The sequence below is a fragment of the Anarhichas minor genome, unplaced genomic scaffold (assembly GCF_050575085.1).
Source record: "Anarhichas minor isolate MPS153535 unplaced genomic scaffold, ASM5057508v1 ptg000154l, whole genome shotgun sequence".
Classification (NCBI taxonomy): Eukaryota; Metazoa; Chordata; class Actinopteri; order Perciformes; family Anarhichadidae; genus Anarhichas; species Anarhichas minor.
The window spans coordinates 52,424-72,842 of NW_027466600.1; the positions used below are offsets into that span (position 1 = coordinate 52,424).

General features: G+C 46.3%; 1 protein-coding gene across 3 annotated transcripts in view; it reads left to right on the forward strand.

Moving 5' to 3' along the window:
* Positions 1–5,271: 5,271 nt before the first annotated feature.
* Positions 5,272–20,419, forward strand: part of cul9 (cullin 9) — a 41,110-nt gene continuing 25,962 nt past the window's right edge. The window contains exons 1-18 of one of the 3 annotated variants that reach the window (XM_076085364.1): positions 5,272–5,478; positions 7,324–7,998; positions 8,937–9,091; positions 9,237–9,866; positions 10,935–11,076; positions 11,162–11,352; positions 11,485–11,671; positions 14,584–14,844; positions 14,923–15,121; positions 15,261–15,462; positions 15,542–15,735; positions 16,397–16,593; positions 18,754–18,899; positions 18,997–19,085; positions 19,162–19,267; positions 19,360–19,587; positions 19,682–19,772; positions 19,853–20,042. In XM_076085364.1, the coding sequence (XP_075941479.1) occupies positions 5,331–5,478; positions 7,324–7,998; positions 8,937–9,091; positions 9,237–9,866; positions 10,935–11,076; positions 11,162–11,352; positions 11,485–11,671; positions 14,584–14,844; positions 14,923–15,121; positions 15,261–15,462; positions 15,542–15,735; positions 16,397–16,593; positions 18,754–18,899; positions 18,997–19,085; positions 19,162–19,267; positions 19,360–19,587; positions 19,682–19,772; positions 19,853–20,042 (4,031 nt within the window). In that variant the 5' untranslated portion in view covers positions 5,272–5,330. The remainder of the gene's footprint in view (positions 5,479–7,323; positions 7,999–8,936; positions 9,092–9,236; positions 9,867–10,934; positions 11,077–11,161; positions 11,353–11,484; positions 11,672–14,583; positions 14,845–14,922; positions 15,122–15,260; positions 15,463–15,541; positions 15,736–16,396; positions 16,594–18,753; positions 18,900–18,996; positions 19,086–19,161; positions 19,268–19,359; positions 19,588–19,681; positions 19,773–19,852; positions 20,043–20,419) is intronic. The other 2 variants (XM_076085363.1, XM_076085365.1) reach the window with 2 other exon arrangements.

The following is a 20,419-nucleotide window of genomic DNA, read 5'->3' on the forward strand; positions in this document are numbered from 1 at the left end:
GCTTGTCTAAACACACAGTTTATTCTCTCCTCCAACAGCTTCCATTTGGAGGCGTTCACTTTTTTATAGCCGACTCCTAGAATGAAGGTGGTCCTGGACCAGGTCTCACCAAACCCTTTAGAAACATCCTGCAGTGTGTTAGAAAGGTTACAGAGTCTGTCACAGTGATAGAAACAGAGGAACACGGTCTCTACCTCCTCACAGAATGGACCATGGCTACAAACAGACCATGTAGGATCCTCCACTGTAGACCAGTTCTCTTGTTAACAGGTTTATATAAAACCCTCCAAACTGGTGTCACACCAATGTCCATGTTCAGTTTCTGTCTCCACACAGTGTCGGCTCTCTGGTCCAGTTTGTTTCTGTTGAGCACTTTCACACAGTTTGTGTAGACAGTTTTCCCTTTCACTGTGTGGAGGTCCAAGAGTTCAGACTGTGTTTCACTGAATGATGGTCCTGAGACCCCATTCAGCTCTGGAATAAATCCTTGATCTGGAAATAGATCTATAGAATCAGGAGCTTCCTCTCCTCTGTCGTCCTCCTGCAGCATCTCGACCTCGTCCTCCGTCAGTCTCTCCGCCCACCTGCTCAGGATCCTCCTGCTCTGCCGGATGGACTTCAGCCCAAATAGAGAATCCACTGCAGGTGCGTCCAGGAACATCTACCTCCACCAGTGTCCTCAGGGTGGTGGTCCCAGAGGAGCATAGCATGCTGTTCAGACCTGGAGTCGTGCCGTCCTGTATGTCCATCCTGGCTCCGTACACCAGCGGTTCCTGAAGCAGCCAGTGTGAGCACGTGGGTTCCGGTCTCAACCATTTAAAACAGTTCCAAGCCTTAAAGAGCGACTAGTAAAAAGGAGATAATCCACACAATTTAAAAAGATTGAAATCCATTAAAAAAGTGCAGTGTCCAGCCCCAGACCAGCTGCCTTCCTTAGAACACAGTCTGTTACCTCTCTCCACACCACATCCTTGTTGGACCTGTGAGATATCTCTGTGAGAACTGGACCCTGAAAGTGGTCACTCTGCTGTCAATGTGCACGAGCCCCTGACCCCCCTCCTCCAGAAAGAGTACGCTCTGAGGGACCCAGTGCAGCCTGTCCCAGAAGAAGTCTGTGAGGATGGCCTGTAGTCTCTGTGTGAGGCCTTTAGGGGGGTCCATGCAGACCAGCTTGTGCCACAGAGCTGAAGCCACCAGATTATTGAAGACCAGAGTCCTGCCTCTGTACAACATCTGTGGCTTCAGACATTTCCACTTAGCCAGTCTTCCCTGCATGTTCTCCACAACTCCCTCCCGTTCTTCTTTACAATACATTCATTCCCCACATACACACCAAGATATTTAAACCCGTCCTTTTCCAGGTCACCCCCCTGGTAGACCGGGCAGACCCTCCCTCCAGTTCCCCACTGCCAGTGCTTCACTCTTTGCCCAGTTCACCTTTGCGGCTGACAGGGTGCCGAAGTCTTTCACAATAGTGATCAATTTACTGAACTCCTCCTGGTTTCTAACAAAGACCACAACGTCGTCAGCATAAGCAGATAAAATAAAACTTTTGTTAAAACCCTTTAAAACCTGACCTTCAATGTTCGCTCTGATTTTACACACCATGGGTTCGATAGCCAGCGCATACAGCATCCCTGAGAGAGAGCAGCCCTGTCTCACCCCTCTAAACACTCTAAAGGGGGCACTAAGACCTCCACTAAGACCTCCATCGATGTTCACACTCTCAATGTCCTGGTACAAAACCTTGAGACCTGGGCTGAGGCCAAAACGCTCTAGAGTCTTCCAGAGGTAAAGGTGCTCAACCCGGCCAAGGTCCTGGTCTAGAGAAATGAGACCAGTTTTAATGCCCAAAGAACCAGAGATGTCCAAAATATCACGCATTAAGGACACATTGTCCAGGATGCTCCTACCAGGCACGCAGTAGGTCTGGTCCCGGTGGATGACCTGGTCCATCACTTCTCTTAGTCTGTTGGCCAGCACTTTGGACAGGATCTTGTAGTCTGAGCAGAGAAGGGACACAGGACGCCAGTTCTTCATCTCCTGCAGGCCTCCTATTTTTGGCAGTAAAGTTATTACTGCCCTCCTGCAGCTGAGCGGCAGCATCATGTCCTTAATACTCTCATTAAAAACAGTTAAACGGTCTTCTCTCATCACGCTCCAGAACTCTTTGTATAGCTCTATCTGGATCCCGTCAATCCCGGGGGCCTTCCCCCCCCCATGCCCTGCAGAGCCGCGTACAGTTCATCTGTCACCAGATGACCCTCCAACCTGGCGTTCACATCCTCTGGGACCTTTGGCAGCTCTCTACAGAAGGACTCAAACAGTTCATTGTCGTTGGTGTATTCACTACAGTAGAGTTTAGAGTAGAGTTTAGAGTAGAAGCTCACCGCTCCTCCGGATCTCATCGGTAATCAGCGTTGCATATGTGTCTGACCACAATACCAAAGGAAGCAAAAAAGAAATGATTAATTTAAATGATTGTTTTAGAGTTTTTAAAGTGTTTTGTTTGTAATATGTATAATAAGCATCATTTAGTATCACTACTGAGAATTTAACAAACATAAAAACATGACGTAGATAGTTTTGCAGTTTTCAAGAAGTATATTTAAATATCATCTCTTACACACATGAAGATAAAGTTATGAACACCGGCTGAATATCTATGATCAGAATCATTATAACTGTGTTATAACTGCTACTGTGTAAAGAGAATACTGCTGTTAACAAGAACCTGATGTGTTTAAAGTGTTTAAACCAAATGTTATTGACCTTTGTTCATATAGCAGTACTTTAAAATAAAAGTGCACAATACACTACTTTTGAATTCATTATTGAACTTTGCGCAAAACAATGAGATTAAACATTGTAATCGTTGGCCAGCACTAGTATATACAGTATATTATTAGAGAGGGTATTCTTAGTTCACACCCCAGACCAGTTGGTGGCGGTAATGCACCTGGAAGCTGTTTGCCAACCGCGATAAACACTCAGACGAAGAAGAAGAAGCGCGTAGATTAAATATGTTTTAATTAACAGCTTTATTCAGGTCAGCATTGGGGCAGCTCTGTCACGGGGCATGGTGGAGGACTCAAACGCAGACCAGGCAGAGTAGCGTGAAGCAGGCGTTTTATTAAACACAAAAGGAATAAGTACCAACACAACAGGGAGTCCAAGCACAAGACAAGAGACGAGGGGGAAAATCCAGAGGGAAACGAGGCAGGGCAGGCAGACGGGGAAACCGGGAACAGGACGAGCAAACACGGACGGGTAGACATGAACACAAACAATGAGCTGGCAGTGAGTGACTGAGAGACAGGGGTTTATAAGGAGACTTGAACAGGTGAGGAGAGTTGTGCTGATCAGGGACAGGTGAAGGGAGTTGGACTGGTGCTGAGGGAGTGGCTGAGAGGTAGAGTGAGGAGCTACAGAAAAACACACAGAACACAGAAGGCAAAGCCTGATCGTGACAAGCACTATCTATAAGATACCAGGCAGAGACTGGAACACCTCAGGGTAGTGTCATCAGTCCGATACTCTTCTCCATCATGATACATGATGTTTTCCTTCAGGTTCAGGGTGATATTGGATGATCCCTATTTGCTGATGATGGAGCACTGTGGAAGAGGGGGAAGAACATAAACACATTAAAGGGAAAGTCCAAGAGGCTGTGAATGTGGTAGAGAGATGGTCTTATTCATGTCGCTTCAAAGCGATCATGTTTACTAGAAAGAGGGGAGCTGATGCTCAGATAAAGATGCACGGGCTAAAGATTGAAGAAGTGAAAGTCTTTAGGTTTCTTGGTGTGTGGCTCGATGATAGATGAACATGGAATGAACATATTCAGAGGACAGTTATGAAATGTAAAGAGATTCTAAATGTAATGAGGTGTCTGACAGGGTCAGGATGGGGAGCCAGCAGGTCTGCAATCAAACATATTGATATCTGATGAGATCAGTCCTTGATTATGGTTGTGTAGTATTTGGATCAGCTGCAAAAACTTCATTAAAGAAGCTGGAAGTGTTACAATCCCAAGCTCTGAGACTGTGTTGTGGAGCTTTTAAGACGAGTCCCGTGGCTGCTCTTCAGGTGGAGGTGAGACGCCGCTGCATTTGAGACTAAGCTCTTAACTATGAACTACTGGGCCAATCAAGGACATTCTGGAGATAATCATCCAACCGCAAAGGTGCTTCTGCCATGTTGGGAAAGAGAACGGGACAAACGGGAATGTTTTACATGGAGCAGTGGGACATTAGTAAGAGATGTGTGATTGGATCAGATATCATTCACTCCTACAGGACCGTCATCAACTACACCACCGTGGCTGTTTCCCTCAGGGTCAGTTGATCATTATGTTTAGGACAAAACCCAGGCATTTAACGACATTGATAACATGGCTGGAGTGGTGGAGGACAGACAGACAACATACCAGTCATTTACTCCAGCATACACAGATGGGTCTAAAGATCCTGATACAGGTAGGACTGGTTTTGCAGTCACCATACCAACCTTGCAATATGAAGTCAAAAGGAGAACATCAGATCATCTGTTTATACAGTTGAGACGTTGGCCAGTTTAACAGCACTGCAGTGGGTAGAGGAGGTTCGGATCGAAAAGGTCGTTGTCTGTTCAGATTCCAGCATTACTCTCATTACAATCATTCACATCTCATAGCAGGCAGGGTTTAATTAATGAAATGTACGAACCACTGTTCCGACTTAAGAATATGGGTATTTTAGTCTCATTTCTGTGGGTACCAGCACACAGACGGGTAAAAGGAAACGAAAGAGCAAAACAAGCTTTAGACAGTCAGCACAAGACAGACATGTTACTCAGCAAAGCAGAAGCTAAATCAATAATCAAAAGAAACATTATGAAGGAATGGCAGCACAGTTGGGATGTAGGAGACACAGGAATACATCTGTATGCTATTCAGAGAGAAGTCGGCAAAGAAAGGACATCCAGAAGAAGCACCACAGAAGAAAACACATTAACCAGACTGAGGATTGGACACACAAGGCTGAACAAAACAATGGGAGTTGAGGAACTAAACCTAAAATATGCATTAACCGGCAGGAAATGTACTCAATACGTGAAAGAAACAGGATTGAGTCAAAGAATTTAAGTCACCGAAATGATAGAACTCCTTTTTGTTTTGTTTTGTAAGGGGATAGGTTACTCTGGTCCACACTCCAGACCAGTAGGTGGCGGTAATGCACCTGGAAGCTGTTTGCCATCCGCCATAAAACTTAAAAAAAGAAGAAGAAGAAGCTCGCAGAGGAAGTAGACGTAGAAGAAGAAGAGTGCTGCTCCCTGTCACAAGTGCGCAAATGCGCATCCAGCAGCGGAGCGGACCTCCGGTGCAAAGCGACGAGACGAACACCTGCAGACCGGGAACCGACACGTCGGGGCGGAAGAGAAACCAGCGCGCGAGAGGGGAGACAGAAACGAAGGGGGAGGTCGTCAGCGACACGGCAGGTAAGACCTGAAATACACCAAACTGCGTTCAGAAACACGCCAACTATACGCAACTATGCGTGTAACCCACGACATGTAAACAGAAACATCGCGTTTGAGGTGTTTTCTGATGGACATTAATGCACTCTAACTAATCAAACAATAAGGAATTCACTTTTTAAGCTGTTTTATTCCAATAATATTCCTCCACCGACGTAGCGTCAGGATGTGAAGTGATGTAGACGTTGTGTATTATTAGTGTGCTTTCGTAAGAAGTGTGTACATCCCGAATTCAACACTAGATTCTGTGGAATCCTGGAAATGTTTCAAACTTTAATTCATCTTTGCTCGTAATCAGTGACGCGTTAAATGTGGAGGTTTTCAAAGGGACTTTGGTGATGAAGTTCTGCTGTCAACAACGGTCGCGTGAGAGAGAGCTGGTGTTAGCATGCTAGCTAGCTAACTAGATGTTCTGTGAAAGTGCGCAGAAGTGATCTGCGCATCTGACACGCAGAAGAGAGCGCTAACGTTAGCAGGTTAGCGGTTAGCTCGCGGTCAGGTTTACGTTACAACATCAGGGACCCGGCTATTTACTGGGACTAGATAACTTCACAGCCGCTAGCTAGCTAGCTGGTGTTAGCAATAATAACAGCTACGTAATGTCAGTATGAGCTAACTGTGTGTGTGTCTGTGTGTCATAGGTGTGTGTGTCTGTGTGTCATAGGTGTGTGTGTCTGTGTGTCATAGGTGTGTGTGTGTGTGTCTGTGTGTCATAGGTGTGTGTGTGTCATAGGTGTGTGTGTGTTATAGGTGTGTGAGTGTTTCTTCAGTAATTAGACAGACCCCTGCTGATAAACATTGGTTTCAGAGAAAGAGGAACTGACTCTAACTAACTAACTCATTCCATGTTATCACAGTTCGTGTATGTGTGTGTGTTCGTTCATCTCATCCGGCTAAATACTGCAGCTCAGAATCATAGGATCAATAATTACATTATACTGTAAAATAAACTGTACAATAAGTACTGTACATAGGTACTTATTTTGAGGTACTTTTCATTATCTGCTACTTTTCTACTTGTCCTATGTGATATATATTATTGATGCATCATGAGTACGTGTGGTCCCTTAAGTGTATTGTGAAGCTGGTACTTCAGTATAAAGTACTTCCTCCTCTCTGTGGTTGAAATGTTTGAATATTTCTAACTTGAGTGGAAATATTTCAACGTTACAACATTTAGTCGTTGAAGTGGCAGTTTAGATAAAACTTTATTTATTACGAGGGGAGTTGTTGTCGTACAAAGTATGAAAACAGTGTAAAGTGTAAATACAATAAAATTGAATGGAAACGAAAGAATTCCGAAGGAATGGAGGTGATTCCTGGTTGTTTTCAGGTGATTGAGGTGTTGACGTGACGAACCAAAACAACAACAAGCCGCTCTTAGAAACACGTCAAACAAACACAGGACTTTAAACTAGGAGACCGGTGTTCGTGTCTTGAGTCATCGTGACGTTACGCTGCTCAAACATGACGTTAAAGTGTTTCCATGATAATGCGTCCAGAGGTTGTGAGACCTTTAAGAAGTGTGTTCATGAAGATTCTATGAAATCGTGTAATGTTGTTAAATAAAGTTCAAACTTTCTTAATCTTTGCTGAGAATCGATGACTTCTTAAATCTGGAGGTAAAAAGGGGGGAGTAGATGATGTCGTTGGCGGTACAGGGGGAAGTAGATGATGTCGTTGGCGGTACAGGGGGAAGTAGATGACGTCGTTGGCTGTACAGGGGGAAGTAGATGACGTCGTTGGCGGTCGATGGCGGTCGATGACGTTATTTATTGATCTCTAATAATAATAATGTCTCCTCAGCAACCATGGTGGGCGAACGCCGCAATGGGAACCTGCTGGTCCAGCTGGGCCCGAGGCTGCAGGCGTACCCAGAGGAGCTGATCCGTCAGCGCCGCAACCACGAAGGACAGACGGAGTACCTGATTCGCTGGTGCCTGGTCACCATCGACGACGGCTCCGGGGGTGGAGCCTGCGAGGCGGGAGGGGCGTGCGGCGGCAGCTCCGGTGGCTCCGGGTCGGACGGGTCCGGTGGCTCCACGTCAGGAGAGAGCAAACCGGAGAACATCCTGATGTGGATGTCCACGGAGGACGTGTACGCCAACTGCCCCGGCTTGCTGGGGAAGAGGAAGTCGGACCCGCAGCAGCAGGAGGCGCAGCGCGGCGATGCCTCCGACGGCGGCGCTGAGTTCCCTGCCGATGTCACCTTCGACGAGGTGGAGCTGTCAGACATGAAGCAGGACGTGAAGAACCTGGTGTGTCGAGCCAGGAAGCAGATGGCCAAGAAGAGCGACTTCTCCATCAGCATCACGCACACCATCCACGTGCTGAGCGCCTATGCCGCCATCGGCTCGCTGGTCGGCGTCTTCAAGGAGACCGGCGCCCTCAACCTGCTGATGGAGCTGCTCTGCAACAAGGAGACGCAGACGCGACGCAGCGCCGGAAAGATGCTGCGAGCGCTCGCCTCACACGACGCAGGTAAAACCTTTATTTACAGGCTTTACTTACTGCTCCTCTCTGATTGGCTGACAGCTTTCTCATGAGGTCATGTAGACACATGCTTTACATAGCTGACAAAACGGTTACAAACCGGCCTGCTCTGCTCTGGCTCTCGTTCATATCTACATCCGCTGTGTTTGTGTTTTCCATCCATCACTTCCTCTTCTTCTACTACTACGTCTTCTTCTTCTTCTTCTACTTCTTTTTGTGGGCGAGGAGCAGCTGAGAGTTTTTCCCATGAGTCATTGCAGCGTTCAGTGTGATAACATCAGACCAGAGGAGAGCTCTGACTCTGTTTCTCAAAAACACAAACACAGCTTCCTTTTTTTAGCATTTTGCTAGAGACATCATGTGACGAAGTTTAAACCAATGGGACTTCAGAGAGGGGGGGGGGGGGGGGCTACACAGATCCTCTGTTAGACACAAGTTGCTGCTCTCGGATCTATTTTGAAGCAGTTCACTTCAGCTGAAGTCAGCAGATCGCTGCTAAAATATGCTGAGTCATCCTGGATCACTACTGATGTTTAACTGGTGGGTGTGCCGTGTCTTTCACAAACATGTCTAACAACTACTGTGACTGAAACTACGCTGTTTCTCACTAAAGCAGCATTGTTTACGTCCATGTTTACTAGCTGGCAGTCTTCTTCTTCTCTGTCTCTGTGTCCTCTTGTCTCTCCTGTGTCCTCTTGTCTCTCCGTCGCTGCGTCCTCTTGTCTCTCCTGTGTCCTCTGTCTCTGTTTCCTCTTGTCTCTCCTGTGTCCTCTTGTCTCTCCTGTGTCCTCTGTCTCTGTGTCCCCTTGTCGCTCTGTCTCTGTGTCCTCTTGTCTCTGTATCCTCTTGGCTCTCCTGTGTCCTCTTTGTCTCTTGTCTCTGTGTCCTCTTGTCTCTGACTTTGTCTCCTCCTGTCCCCCTTACAGGAAGTCGGGCGTACGTCCTCTTGTCCCTCAGTCAGCAGGACGGCATTGAGCAGCACATGGACTTTGATAACCGCTACACTCTTCTGGAGCTGTTTGCAGAGACCACGTCGTCAGAGGAGCACGGCATCTCCTTTGAAGGGATCCACCTTCCTCAGGTAAAGACTGTCCACTCCTTTAGGAGACACTGTCTTATTATTATTGTTATCATTAATAATAATAATATTATTGTTATCATTAATAATAATAATAATATTATTATTAATAATTGTGATTGATTACATTTGTCTCGTCCGTGCTCAGATTCCTGGGAAGCTTCTGTTCTCTCTGGTGAAGCGTTACCTGTGCGTGACGTCACTGATGGACAAGCTCAACACGGCAGGGGGGGCGGAGTCAAACTCTGACAGACAGGACGGCAGCCCCTCCCCCGCCGCCTCCACCTCCTCCTCCAGCACCGCCCACCAGACGGATCACCTCCGCGTTCAGCGAGAGTTCGACTTCACCGTGGCGATGGCCAACCTCATCTCAGAGCTGGTCCGCGTGATGGGCTGGGACCGGAACCGCCAGTCCCCCGACGGCTCCGCCCACGGCCCTGGAGGAGGCGGGGCCTGTAGGGAGGAGCCTGGGGAGGAGGCGTCCCGCCCCGTCCTCAGGTCCATCTTCCAGCCTCGTTTCTGCACCTCCCCCGTTGTCCTCACTGCCACCTCCACCGTAGCCGCTCCTGTAGCCGCCGCCGCCTCGCCACCCAAGAAGAAGACGGGAAACGGATACAAAACGCGCTCCGACTTCGCCAGCCGCTCGGCCTACGTGGAGTACGTCCAGGACAACCTGAAGAGCGGCATGATGGTCCGCATGCTGGAGGACTACGAGGAGGTCAGCGCCGGAGATGAAGGAGAGTTTCGCTACAGCAACGACGGCTCGCCACCGGTTCAGGTGAGGAAACAGTAAACAAAGATCTGCTCTACACACACTGAAACATATTACAGTGAGCACATGTTTGTGTTCAGACTGTAAGGTTATCATCATGTTTGTGAACGCTGCTTCCAGCTGTTAGAGGCTACAGCTCCTCCTGCTGGGAGGAGGAATAAAGGAGCATTTACTGGACAAGTATATAGTTCGTTTCACCCAGAGGAACCAGGGTAGTACTACCTGTAGGAGTTAGTACTACCTGTAGGAGTTAGTACTACCTGTAGGAGTTAGTACTACCTGCAGGAGTTAGTACTACCTGTAGGAGTTAGTACTACCTGTAGGAGTTAGTACTACCTGCAGGAGTTAGTACTACCTGCAGGAGTTAGTACTACCTGTAGGAGTTAGTACTACCTGCAGGAGTTAGTACTACCTGCAGGAGTTAGTACTACCTGTAGGAGTTAGTACTACCTGCAGGAGTTAGTACTACCTGCAGGAGTTAGTACTACCTGCAGGAGTTAGTACCACCTCCTGCAAGGCACGTTTATTTGTACAGCACATTTCAACAACAAGGTAATTCAAAGTGCTTCACATAAAACCATTAAAAACATCAAAACATGAGGCAAAAGAAAAGGAGATTTAAAAACAATTAAGAACATTCATTAAAACACAAAAAGCAGTGTAAGAAATACAATACAGTAGTAAAGTAAAATGCAGAAATGTATTAATATCCTTGAATGTGGTTGAATTAAAGGCAGCAAACAGAAAAGTCTTCAGTCTTGATTTAAAGGAGCTGAGGGTCTCAGCAGACCTGCAGCTTTCTGGGACTTTGTTCCAGATGTGTGGAGCAGAAACACTGAACTAGAGTAGAACTACTCTAGTTCAGTGTTTCTGCTGCTGACCTCACTAACATTGAGCCTTGGTTCTGATCCAGTTCTGTTCCCGTGGTTCTTATACAGACCATAATAACCTTGAATTTGTTAAAGAGACTGGAGGACTCCATCGTACCAGCAGAATGTGTGTTTTCATTTCGGATCACGTAGGATCTATTAGACCCTCTCCAGACCCTGGCCCGTCTCTGTGTGCTGTGTTCAGGTGTACTGGAACTCCCTGTCCAGGACCTACTGGGTCCACTGGCACATGGTGGAGATCCTGGGGAGCGGCAGCAGCAGTCAGGCTGAGAAGGAGACGCAGGAGAAGGCGTCGACCCTGACGGAGACTCTCAAACTCACGGCGGGTAAGATCTGAACCCACCTGAAGAGTCCACCTGTCTGTGTACCTAACCTCAGGAGGTGAACCTGTTTCTTCTTCTGCTCCCTCAGTGAGTCAGACGTTCTTCTCCAAGCCCCCCGGTGGTCTCTACTCTCTGCCCTACCTGTCCGAGGGTCTGCACCTGGAGACGCCGGCTCTGAGTCGGGCTGAGTGGTGGGAGATCCTCTTCTTCATCAAGAAGCTGGAGCTCAAACAGCAGCAGGAGGTCAACGGCATCCTACTGCAGAGCCTCGATGACCAGGTGAGGGAACACAGAGGCCAAGGAGCATGCTGGGAAACTGAGGCTCTGGTCTTTGTTTCTCGAGTCTGGTTCTATTTCTCTCCCATCTGTTTGTAAAACACTGTCTTCTGTGTTTGTCTGTCTGTCCTGAAGGAGGCGGAGCTTGACGATTCGTCCCTGATTGGTCTGTCTGTCCCCGGAGACGTGGCTAAGAAGCTGCTTCACTACCTGAAGCAGAAGCTGCCGTCGTCGTGTCTGAGCGATCTGCTGTGTTCTCACACCTTCTCCAAACACTACCTGAGGAGAGGAGGAGGAAGTCTGGAGGATGAAGAGCTGCTGGGTGAGGACACAAAGACATTTCTGTTTATATATAAAGCAGTGAGGACACACAGACATCTCTGTTTATATATAAAGCAGTGAGGACATAGAGAGACATTTCTGTTTGTATATAAAGCAGTGAGGACATAGAGAGACATTTCTGTTTATATATAAAGCAGTGAGGACACACAAACATCTCTGTTTATATATAAAGCAGTGAGGACACACAGACATCTCTGTTTATATATAAAGCAGTGAGGACATAGAGAGACATTTCTGTTTGTATATAAAGCAGTGAGGACATAGAGAGACATTTCTGTTTATATATAAAGCAGTGAGGACACACAAACATCTCTGTTTATATATAAAGCAGTGAGGACACACAGACATCTCTGTTTATATATATATATAGCAGTGAGGACACACAGACATCTCTGTTTATATATATATAGCAGTGAGGACATAGAGACATTTATGTTTGTATATAAAGCAGTGAGGACATAGAGAGACATTTCTGTTTATATATAAAGCAGTGAGGACACACAGACATCTCTGTTTATATATAAAGCAGTGAGGACACACGGAGACATCTCTGTTTATATATAAAGCAGTGAGGACACACGGAGACATCTCTGTTTATATATAAAGCAGTGAGGACACACGGAGACATTTCTGTTTATATATAAAGCAGTCAGGACATAGAGAGACATTTCTGTTTATATATAAGGCAGTGAGGACACACAGAGACATCTCTGTTTATATATAAAGCAGTGAGGACACACAGAGACATCTCTGTTTATATATAAAGCAGTGAGGACACACGGAGACATCTCTGTTTATATATAAAGCAGTGAGGACACACGTAGACATCTCTGTTTATATATAAAGCCGTGAGGACATAGAGAGACATTTCTGTTTATATATAAAGCAGTGAGGACATAGAGAGACATTTCTGTTTATATATAAAGCAGTGAGGACATAGAGAGACATTTCTGTTTATATATATAAAGCAGTCAGGACAGAGAGAGACATTTCTGTTTATATAAGGCAGTGAGGACACGCAGAGACATCTCTGTTTATATATAAAGCAGTCAGGACATAGAGAGACATCTCTGTTTATATATAAAGCAGTCAGGACAGAGAGACATTTCTGTTTATATATAAAGCAGTCAGGACATAGAGAGACATCTCTGTTTATATATACAAGGCAGTGAGGACACACAGAGACATCTCTGTTTATATATATATATAAAGCAGTGAGGACACACAGACATTTCTGTTTATATATAAAGCAGTGAGGACACACAGAGACATCTCTGTTTATATATAAGGCAGTGAGGACACACAGACATCTCTGTTTAGATATAAAGCAGTGAGGACACAGACATTTCTGTTTATATATAAAGCAGTGAGGACACACAGAGACATCTCTGTTTATATATAAGGCAGTGAGGACACACAGAGACATCTCTGTTTATATATAAGGCAGTGAAGACACGCAGAGACATCTCTGTTTATATATAAAGCAGTGAGGACACACAGACATCTCTGTTTATATATAAGGCAGTGAGGACACACAGAGACATTTCTGTTTATATATAAAGCAGTGAGGACACAGACATTTCTGTTTATATATAAAGCAGTGAGGACATAGAGACATTTCTGTTTATATATAAAGCAGTGAGGACACAGACATTTCTGTTTATATATAAAGCAGTGAGGACATAGAGACATTTCTGTTTATATATAAAGCAGTGAGGACACACAGAGACATTTGTTTATATATAAAGCAGTGAGGACACAGAGACATCTCTGTTTATATATAAAGCAGTGAGGACACACAGAGACATCTCTGTTTATATATAAAGCAGTGAGGACACACAGAGACATCTCTGTTTATATATAAGGCAGTGAAGACACGCAGAGACATCTCTGTTTATATATAAAGCAGTGAGGACACACAGAGACATCTCTGTTTATATATAAGGCAGTGAAGACACGCAGAGACATCTCTGTTTATATATAAAGCAGTGAGGACACACAGAGACATCTCTGTTTATATATAAGGCAGTGAAGACACGCAGAGACATCTCTGTTTATATATAAAGCAGTGAGGACACACAGAGACATCTCTGTTTATATATAAGGCAGTGAAGACACGCAGAGACATCTCTGTTTATATATAAAGCAGTGAGGACACAGAGACATCTCTGTTTATATATAAAGCAGTGAGGACACAGAGACATCTCTGTTTATATATAAAGCAGTGAGGACACACAGAGACATCTCTGTTTATATATAAAGCAGTGAGGACACACAGAGACATCTCTGTTTATATATAAAGCAGTGAGGACACACAGACATCTCTGTTTATATATAAGGCAGTGAGGACATAGAGACATTTCTGTTTATATATAAAGCAGTGAGGACACACAGAGACATTTGTTTATATATAAAGCAGTGAGGACACACAGAGACATTTCTGTTTATATATAAAGCAGTGAGGACATAGACATTTCTGTTTATATATAAAGCAGTGAGGACACACAGAGACATTTGTTTATATATAAAGCAGTGAGGACACAGAGACATCTCTGTTTATATATAAAGCAGTGAGGACACACAGACATCTCTGTTTATATATAAAGCAGTGAGGACACAGACATCTCTGTTTATATATAAAGCAGTGAGGACACACAGAGACATCTCTGTTTATATATAAAGCAGTGAGGACACACAGAGACATCTCTGTTTATATATAAAGCAGTGAGGACACACAGAGACATCTCTGTTTATATATAAAGCAGTGAGGACACACAGAGACATCTCTGTTTATATATAAAGCAGTGAGGACACACAGAGACATCTCTGGTTATATATATAAAGCAGTGATATATAGAGATGTCCATGACTCTGACTGTGCTTTGTTTCCAGCTGAAAGCTCTCTGGGTTCGTCCAGTCTGGGTGGAGGTGGAGGTGGAGGAGGAGGAGGAGGAGGAGGTGGTGGTGGGGGACAGATCTCCTCCTCTTCATCATCAGCCTCCACCTCTTCTTCCTCAGCGATGGGCTCCGTCTCCAAGAAGGCAAAGAAGGAACTTCCTGCTGATTCAGGCTGTGGCAGCCCGGAGCCGGAGAGCGAGCTGCCCTCAGAGGACGACAGCATCTACCCTGAAGACCTGGAGGACAAGATGAAAGGTAAGGAGATTCCTTAGATAAATAAATATATTGATTAGGGGACCGTCTGTAGACCTGCTGTCCTGTCCTCCCCTGCAGTGTTCAACAACCCTCGGGTCCAGGGTAAGAAGACAGTGCTGGAGAAGCTGGGGGAGGTGGTGGACGTCCTGAAGAAGGGGGGGTCGGGCTCAGACCAGGTCCAGCAGCTGGCCGCTGTCCTCTTCGTCACCAGGCTGCTGGGGGAGAAGGGGGTCCAGGAGAAGAACTCCATGAGGAGCGACTCCGCCCAGACCATACGGTGAGAATCCATTACAGAGACGGGGCCCATCGGTAAAACACTCCAGGAAATACACAGAGCCGGAGGGTAATAGACAGTATCTCTGGGTACCAAAGTCCCGACTGATGCTCAGTGTTGGTGTTTGTCCGTCCCCCCTCAGGGACAAGGTGCTGAAGCTGCTGGTGGAGCTGCTGGGCTCGTCCTCCAAAGACCTGGTGGTCAGCACGCTGAGACTCACCCACCTCCTCATGCTGAAGTACGAGTGGAGGGTCTCCTTTGCCACCGAGGGCGGAGTCAAAGCCGTCCTGTCCTGCATGCAGGAGTTCTCCACCGTCACTCACGTCCAGCAGCTGGCGCTCGCGGTGAGACCTCCTTCCTCATATCTACTCAAGTCTAAGTGGAGAGAAACGTGTGTTAAATGTTTGATGTTGTTGTTGTCAGACTCTGAAGGTAATCTCTGGAGCCAGTAAACACGACCTGCACAGCGTCGGCAGCAGCAGCCTCCCGCTCTCCGAGTCCGGCACTCAGATGATGTTGGAGATCTTCGCCAGCATCGGCTCGGCCACGCCCGACGGCTCCAAGGGCCTGCTGGGAGCCGTCCCTGCCGCCATCGACCTCATGCTGCAGACTAAAGGGTAAGTTACCGCCATCGACCTCATGCTGCAGACTAAAGGGTAAGTTACCGCCATCGGCCTCATGCTGCAGACTACAGGGTAAGTTACCTCCATCGACCTCATGCTGCAGACTACAGGGTAAGTTACCTCCATCGACCTCATGCTGCAGACTACAGGGTAAGTTACCGCCATCGACCTCATGCTGCAGACTACAGGGTAAGTTACCTCCATCGACCTCATGCTGCAGACTACAGGGTAAGTTACCGCCATCGACCTCATGCTGCAGACTACAGGGTAAGTTACCTCCATCGACCTCATGCTGCAGACTACAGGGTAAGTTACCTCCATCGGCCTCATGCTGCAGACTAAAGGGTAAGTTACCGCCATCGACCTCATGCTGCAGACTACAGGGTAAGTTACCTCCATCGGCCTCATGCTGCAGACTAAAGGGTAAGTTACCGCCATCGACCTCATGCTGCAGACTACAGGGTAAGTTACCGCCATCGGCCTCATGCTGCAGACTACAGGGTAAGTTACCTCCATCGACCTCATGCTGCAGACTACAGGGTAAGTTACCGCCATTGACCTCATGCTGCAGACTACAGGGTAAGTTGCCGCCTTCGGCTCCCTTTCGATGAATCCCCCCTTTTTTACTGATTCTCGGTCCTCCTCTGGTCTCCAGCTGCTTGCTGTCGGTGCGTAGCGGCCTGCTGGTGGTCATCATGCTAATCTCCAACCACAAGAGTCTGGCGGAGCAGCTGGTGTCCGCCGGCGTCACCTCCGTCCTGAAGAAGTGTCTCACTCTGTCCAGTGCAGAGACCATGCTGGCCATCATCGCCCTCAACCACATCTCCATGGTGCACAAGCTGGAGAGCAAAGGTCAGTCACATGACCTCAGTCACATGACCACACAGTCAACTGTATCTTTATCTGAACCAGTCTCGGTGTAGTCCTGATCCTCTATATCAGGGGTCTTCAATGTTTTTCAGGCCAAGGACCCCCAAACTGATCGAGAGATTGAGCAGGACCCCCGACTATATATATTGTATAAAGTTGTTTTATATTAAACTGGGCCTAGTGCCATGTATAAACATACCTCTTTATTGTGCATTCAATACTAAGCTATTCAAATAACACACAGGTTCATATATTCATGTTATTTTAAACATGTGCAAGGTACAGTGAGTAGGGAGGCTGTGCCACTGACATTTATAAACACACCTTGTCAGCTGATACCAATGCCAACATCAACATTGTCTGTTAATTGCATGATAATCATCATACAAGCTATTCAAATGGATGTTTTCATTTTAAACGTGGAAACGAAAAATTAGTGATGGCCTATTAGTACCACTGCCATGCATAAACATACCTGTTATCTTGCATACAATACTGAACTATTAAAATAATGGACACATTCATGTTTTGGGGAGAAAAAAAAAAATTGTTTAATCATCCAAACATTCCGCGGACCCCCTGCAGTACCTCCGCGGACCCCCTGTTGAAGACCTCTGCTCTATATGAACAAGCATCAGCGAAAAGATGGTCTATTTCTATATAGTTAAACTCCTTCAGCTCAGACTCCAGCGGGGCCTCCAGCAGGGACTGGTCCACCGTGGACAGACCCAGATCCAGGAGCTCCGGAGGGAGGAGGAGAGCTCACCTCCCGGCAGCAGCAGCGTCTCCTCCTCCTCCTCTTCCTCCAGGAGCAGAGCTTCTCCTGTCTGCTGGAGACCCAGGACGTATTGCTGGACCCGCTGGAGGGAAGGAAGTCACGGAAGAACCTGAACCAGGACTGAGAGGGTCAGACTGTCAGACCCTGCTGCAGTAGAATGAGAGGTTTTCTAAAGAGACTCTGGTGCTCAGAGACACTACCACTTTAGTCCCCAGGGGGCAACAGAACCAACACTATATCATGTGTTGATTTAATAATCCCAATCATTTCCACGTCCGTCATATTGACACCAGATATTTAATTGTATACTGTAGCGTGAGCGGCTCCTGCCCTGTTTCAAGGCGGGGAAGTAGTTCGCACCTAACACGGTGGTTACTCCGTCGGCTGTCCCAGCTGCGAGGATATACGTTCCTCCTGGAGGTCTCTGAACAATACCTTCGGCCTTTTATCTCACCCCGTAGCTAAATAGTTAGGATTTCGGAATTGATTGTCTTCTTGAAAGTCTTTTACGGCTAATGCCCTAGGCGCTCTCAATGGGATGTAACCCTAACACCCTGTATGTAATAGTTATGTACATCGTCTGTACTTTACTATTGCCTATTGTGAACATTCTCACCATTTATGACTAACACTGCTAAGTCTTCACCCAGAGAACTCACCTTAAGCTCCTCTGCATGTTTCAGTCATCACATCTTATCGCACCATTAACGGACAGGGGAAGAGGGGTACATTGTTCTAAAGGACCAGAACACTGTTTTGGTTTCAGTCACTTACTAAATGTAAGGCTGTGTTTTTATTTCTGGTTTTCACACAAGATTCACATACAACAATTTCAATTCAATGAAACAGTCACAGTGGCTACAAGAACTAATTCTAGCATTCCTCTCTGTCAGCCTTCACTGATTTTGTAATGAGGTGTTCTATCCCATTCTCTATCCCATTCTCTAGTTGGGGGAGAAGCCCCAATCTCACTGTTTTCTGCTGCTTTTTATGCTGATCTAAGGCTGGCACCTCCTTCATTTCATGTGTCACTCATACATGAGTCCTCCTCTCTAGAGCTGACACAGAATGTAACTGGTGGTAACTGGTTTGATCCTGCTAGAACCAGAAGCACTGTAAGGCTCAAGTGACTATTTTAAACAAAGTGTCTAACTCTAAACAGTTTATATGTTAAATCACAGCTATCATAAAATAAAACAATTCACATTATGATGGTTATAAAAAGTGTAAACATGCTATATGTTGTGCTGGTTATACTTTGAAATCAAAAGGGTTACAGGTTATAATAGCTATGCTTTCATACTTTTCTACGATCTTTCTACAATCTGATCTATAATCCACTCTTCTTCTTCTGTGGTGCTCAGAGAGTCATGAGCAGCTGGACTTTAAGGATACGGAGCTGCAGATGTTGGTGGTGAGTCTGAAGGAGCTGACGGCCACTAAGGAGGTGATCCAGACTCTGGAGCAGCTGCTGTGTGACGACACTTCTCAGCTGGAGGAGCGCAGCCAGGTACCGGTCCACTTATTGATCCATTCATGTTCAGAGGTATTGATCCGATCGGTGACGTTGATTTTATCGCCTCATATTGATGATGTCGTCATCTTAGGTGACTCACAGCCGGGACACTTATCAGGATCTGGTCCGTCTGATGGAGCAGCACCGAGCCGACCGGGCCGTCCAGCTGTCCATCCTCAGGTACCTGTGACCTCCGACCCGACGACGGTGATGATGATGCGGAGCTCGTCTGATTGGCTGTTTTTGTCTCCTGCAGGATCCTGAACAAGTTCCTAGACAACTACCAGGAGGACATGCTGCCGTGGCACGAGAGCATCGAGCCCTGCCTGTCCTCCATGACGGCCTTCATCAGCGACAGAGAGGTGGGTTCAGACCAGGAGGAGGAGGTGGGGGGGCACGCTGAGACCGCCTCTGGGTTCTACGCTAACCCCCCCTTGTGATTGGTTGTTTCTAGGTGGTCCAGCTGTTCATCCGGTTCCTGTACCGGCTGGCGTCCCTGAACAAGGACTACACGGTGGTGATGTGTCGCCTGGGGACCAAAGAGGCTCTGGTTAAAGTTCTGGACAAACACAGCACCAACCTGCTGCAGGTCACTGAGCTCAGAGACCTCATCGCCGACTGTGAGAAGTACGCCAGCCTCTACAAGAAGATGACCACCAGCGTGCTGGCCGGATGCATCCAGGTACGCAGAATACAATCTGACCTGGAAGGAACCACTATTCATCATCACCCACAGAGAGCCTCTAAGGTTGATCAATACTTCTGTTTCCTGTCAGCTGGTGTTGGGTCAGATCGAGGAGCATCGCCGCAGCCATCAGCCGATCAACATCCCGTTCTTCGACGTGTTCCTCAGGAACCTCTGCCAAGGTCGGTTCACAGTCAACCATCCATCTTTTTTTCTCACTCAACATCCGTTAAAGTCGTAAATGCTGTAATTTAAAATGAAGATAACGTGCTGTGTTCAGGCTCCAGCGTGGAGCTCAAGGAGGACAAGTGCTGGGAGAAGGTGGAGGTTTCATCCAATCACCATCGAGCTAACAAGCTGACCGACAAGAACCCCAAAACCTACTGGGAGTCCAACGGCTGCACCGGCTCACACTTCATCAACATCTACATGCACAAAGGAGTCGTCATCAGGTACAAGAGGCTGAGATCTGAACTCCATCTGCTCAGAAAACAACGGGATATCTGCAGTTTAAACATGGAGAATATTTAAATTAATCTGGAGCTTAAATATGGAGAATATTTAAATTAATCTGGAGCTTAAATATGGAGAATATTTAAATTAATCTGGAGCTTAAATATGGAGAATATTTAAATTAATCTGGAGTTTAAATATGGACAATATTTAAATTAATCTGGAGTTTAAATATGAAGAATATTTAAATTAATCTGGAGTTTAAATATGAAGAATATTTAAATTAATCTGGAGCTTAAATATGGAGAATATTTAAATTAATCTGGAGTTTAAATATGGAGAATATTTAAATTAATCTGGAGCTTAAATATGGAGA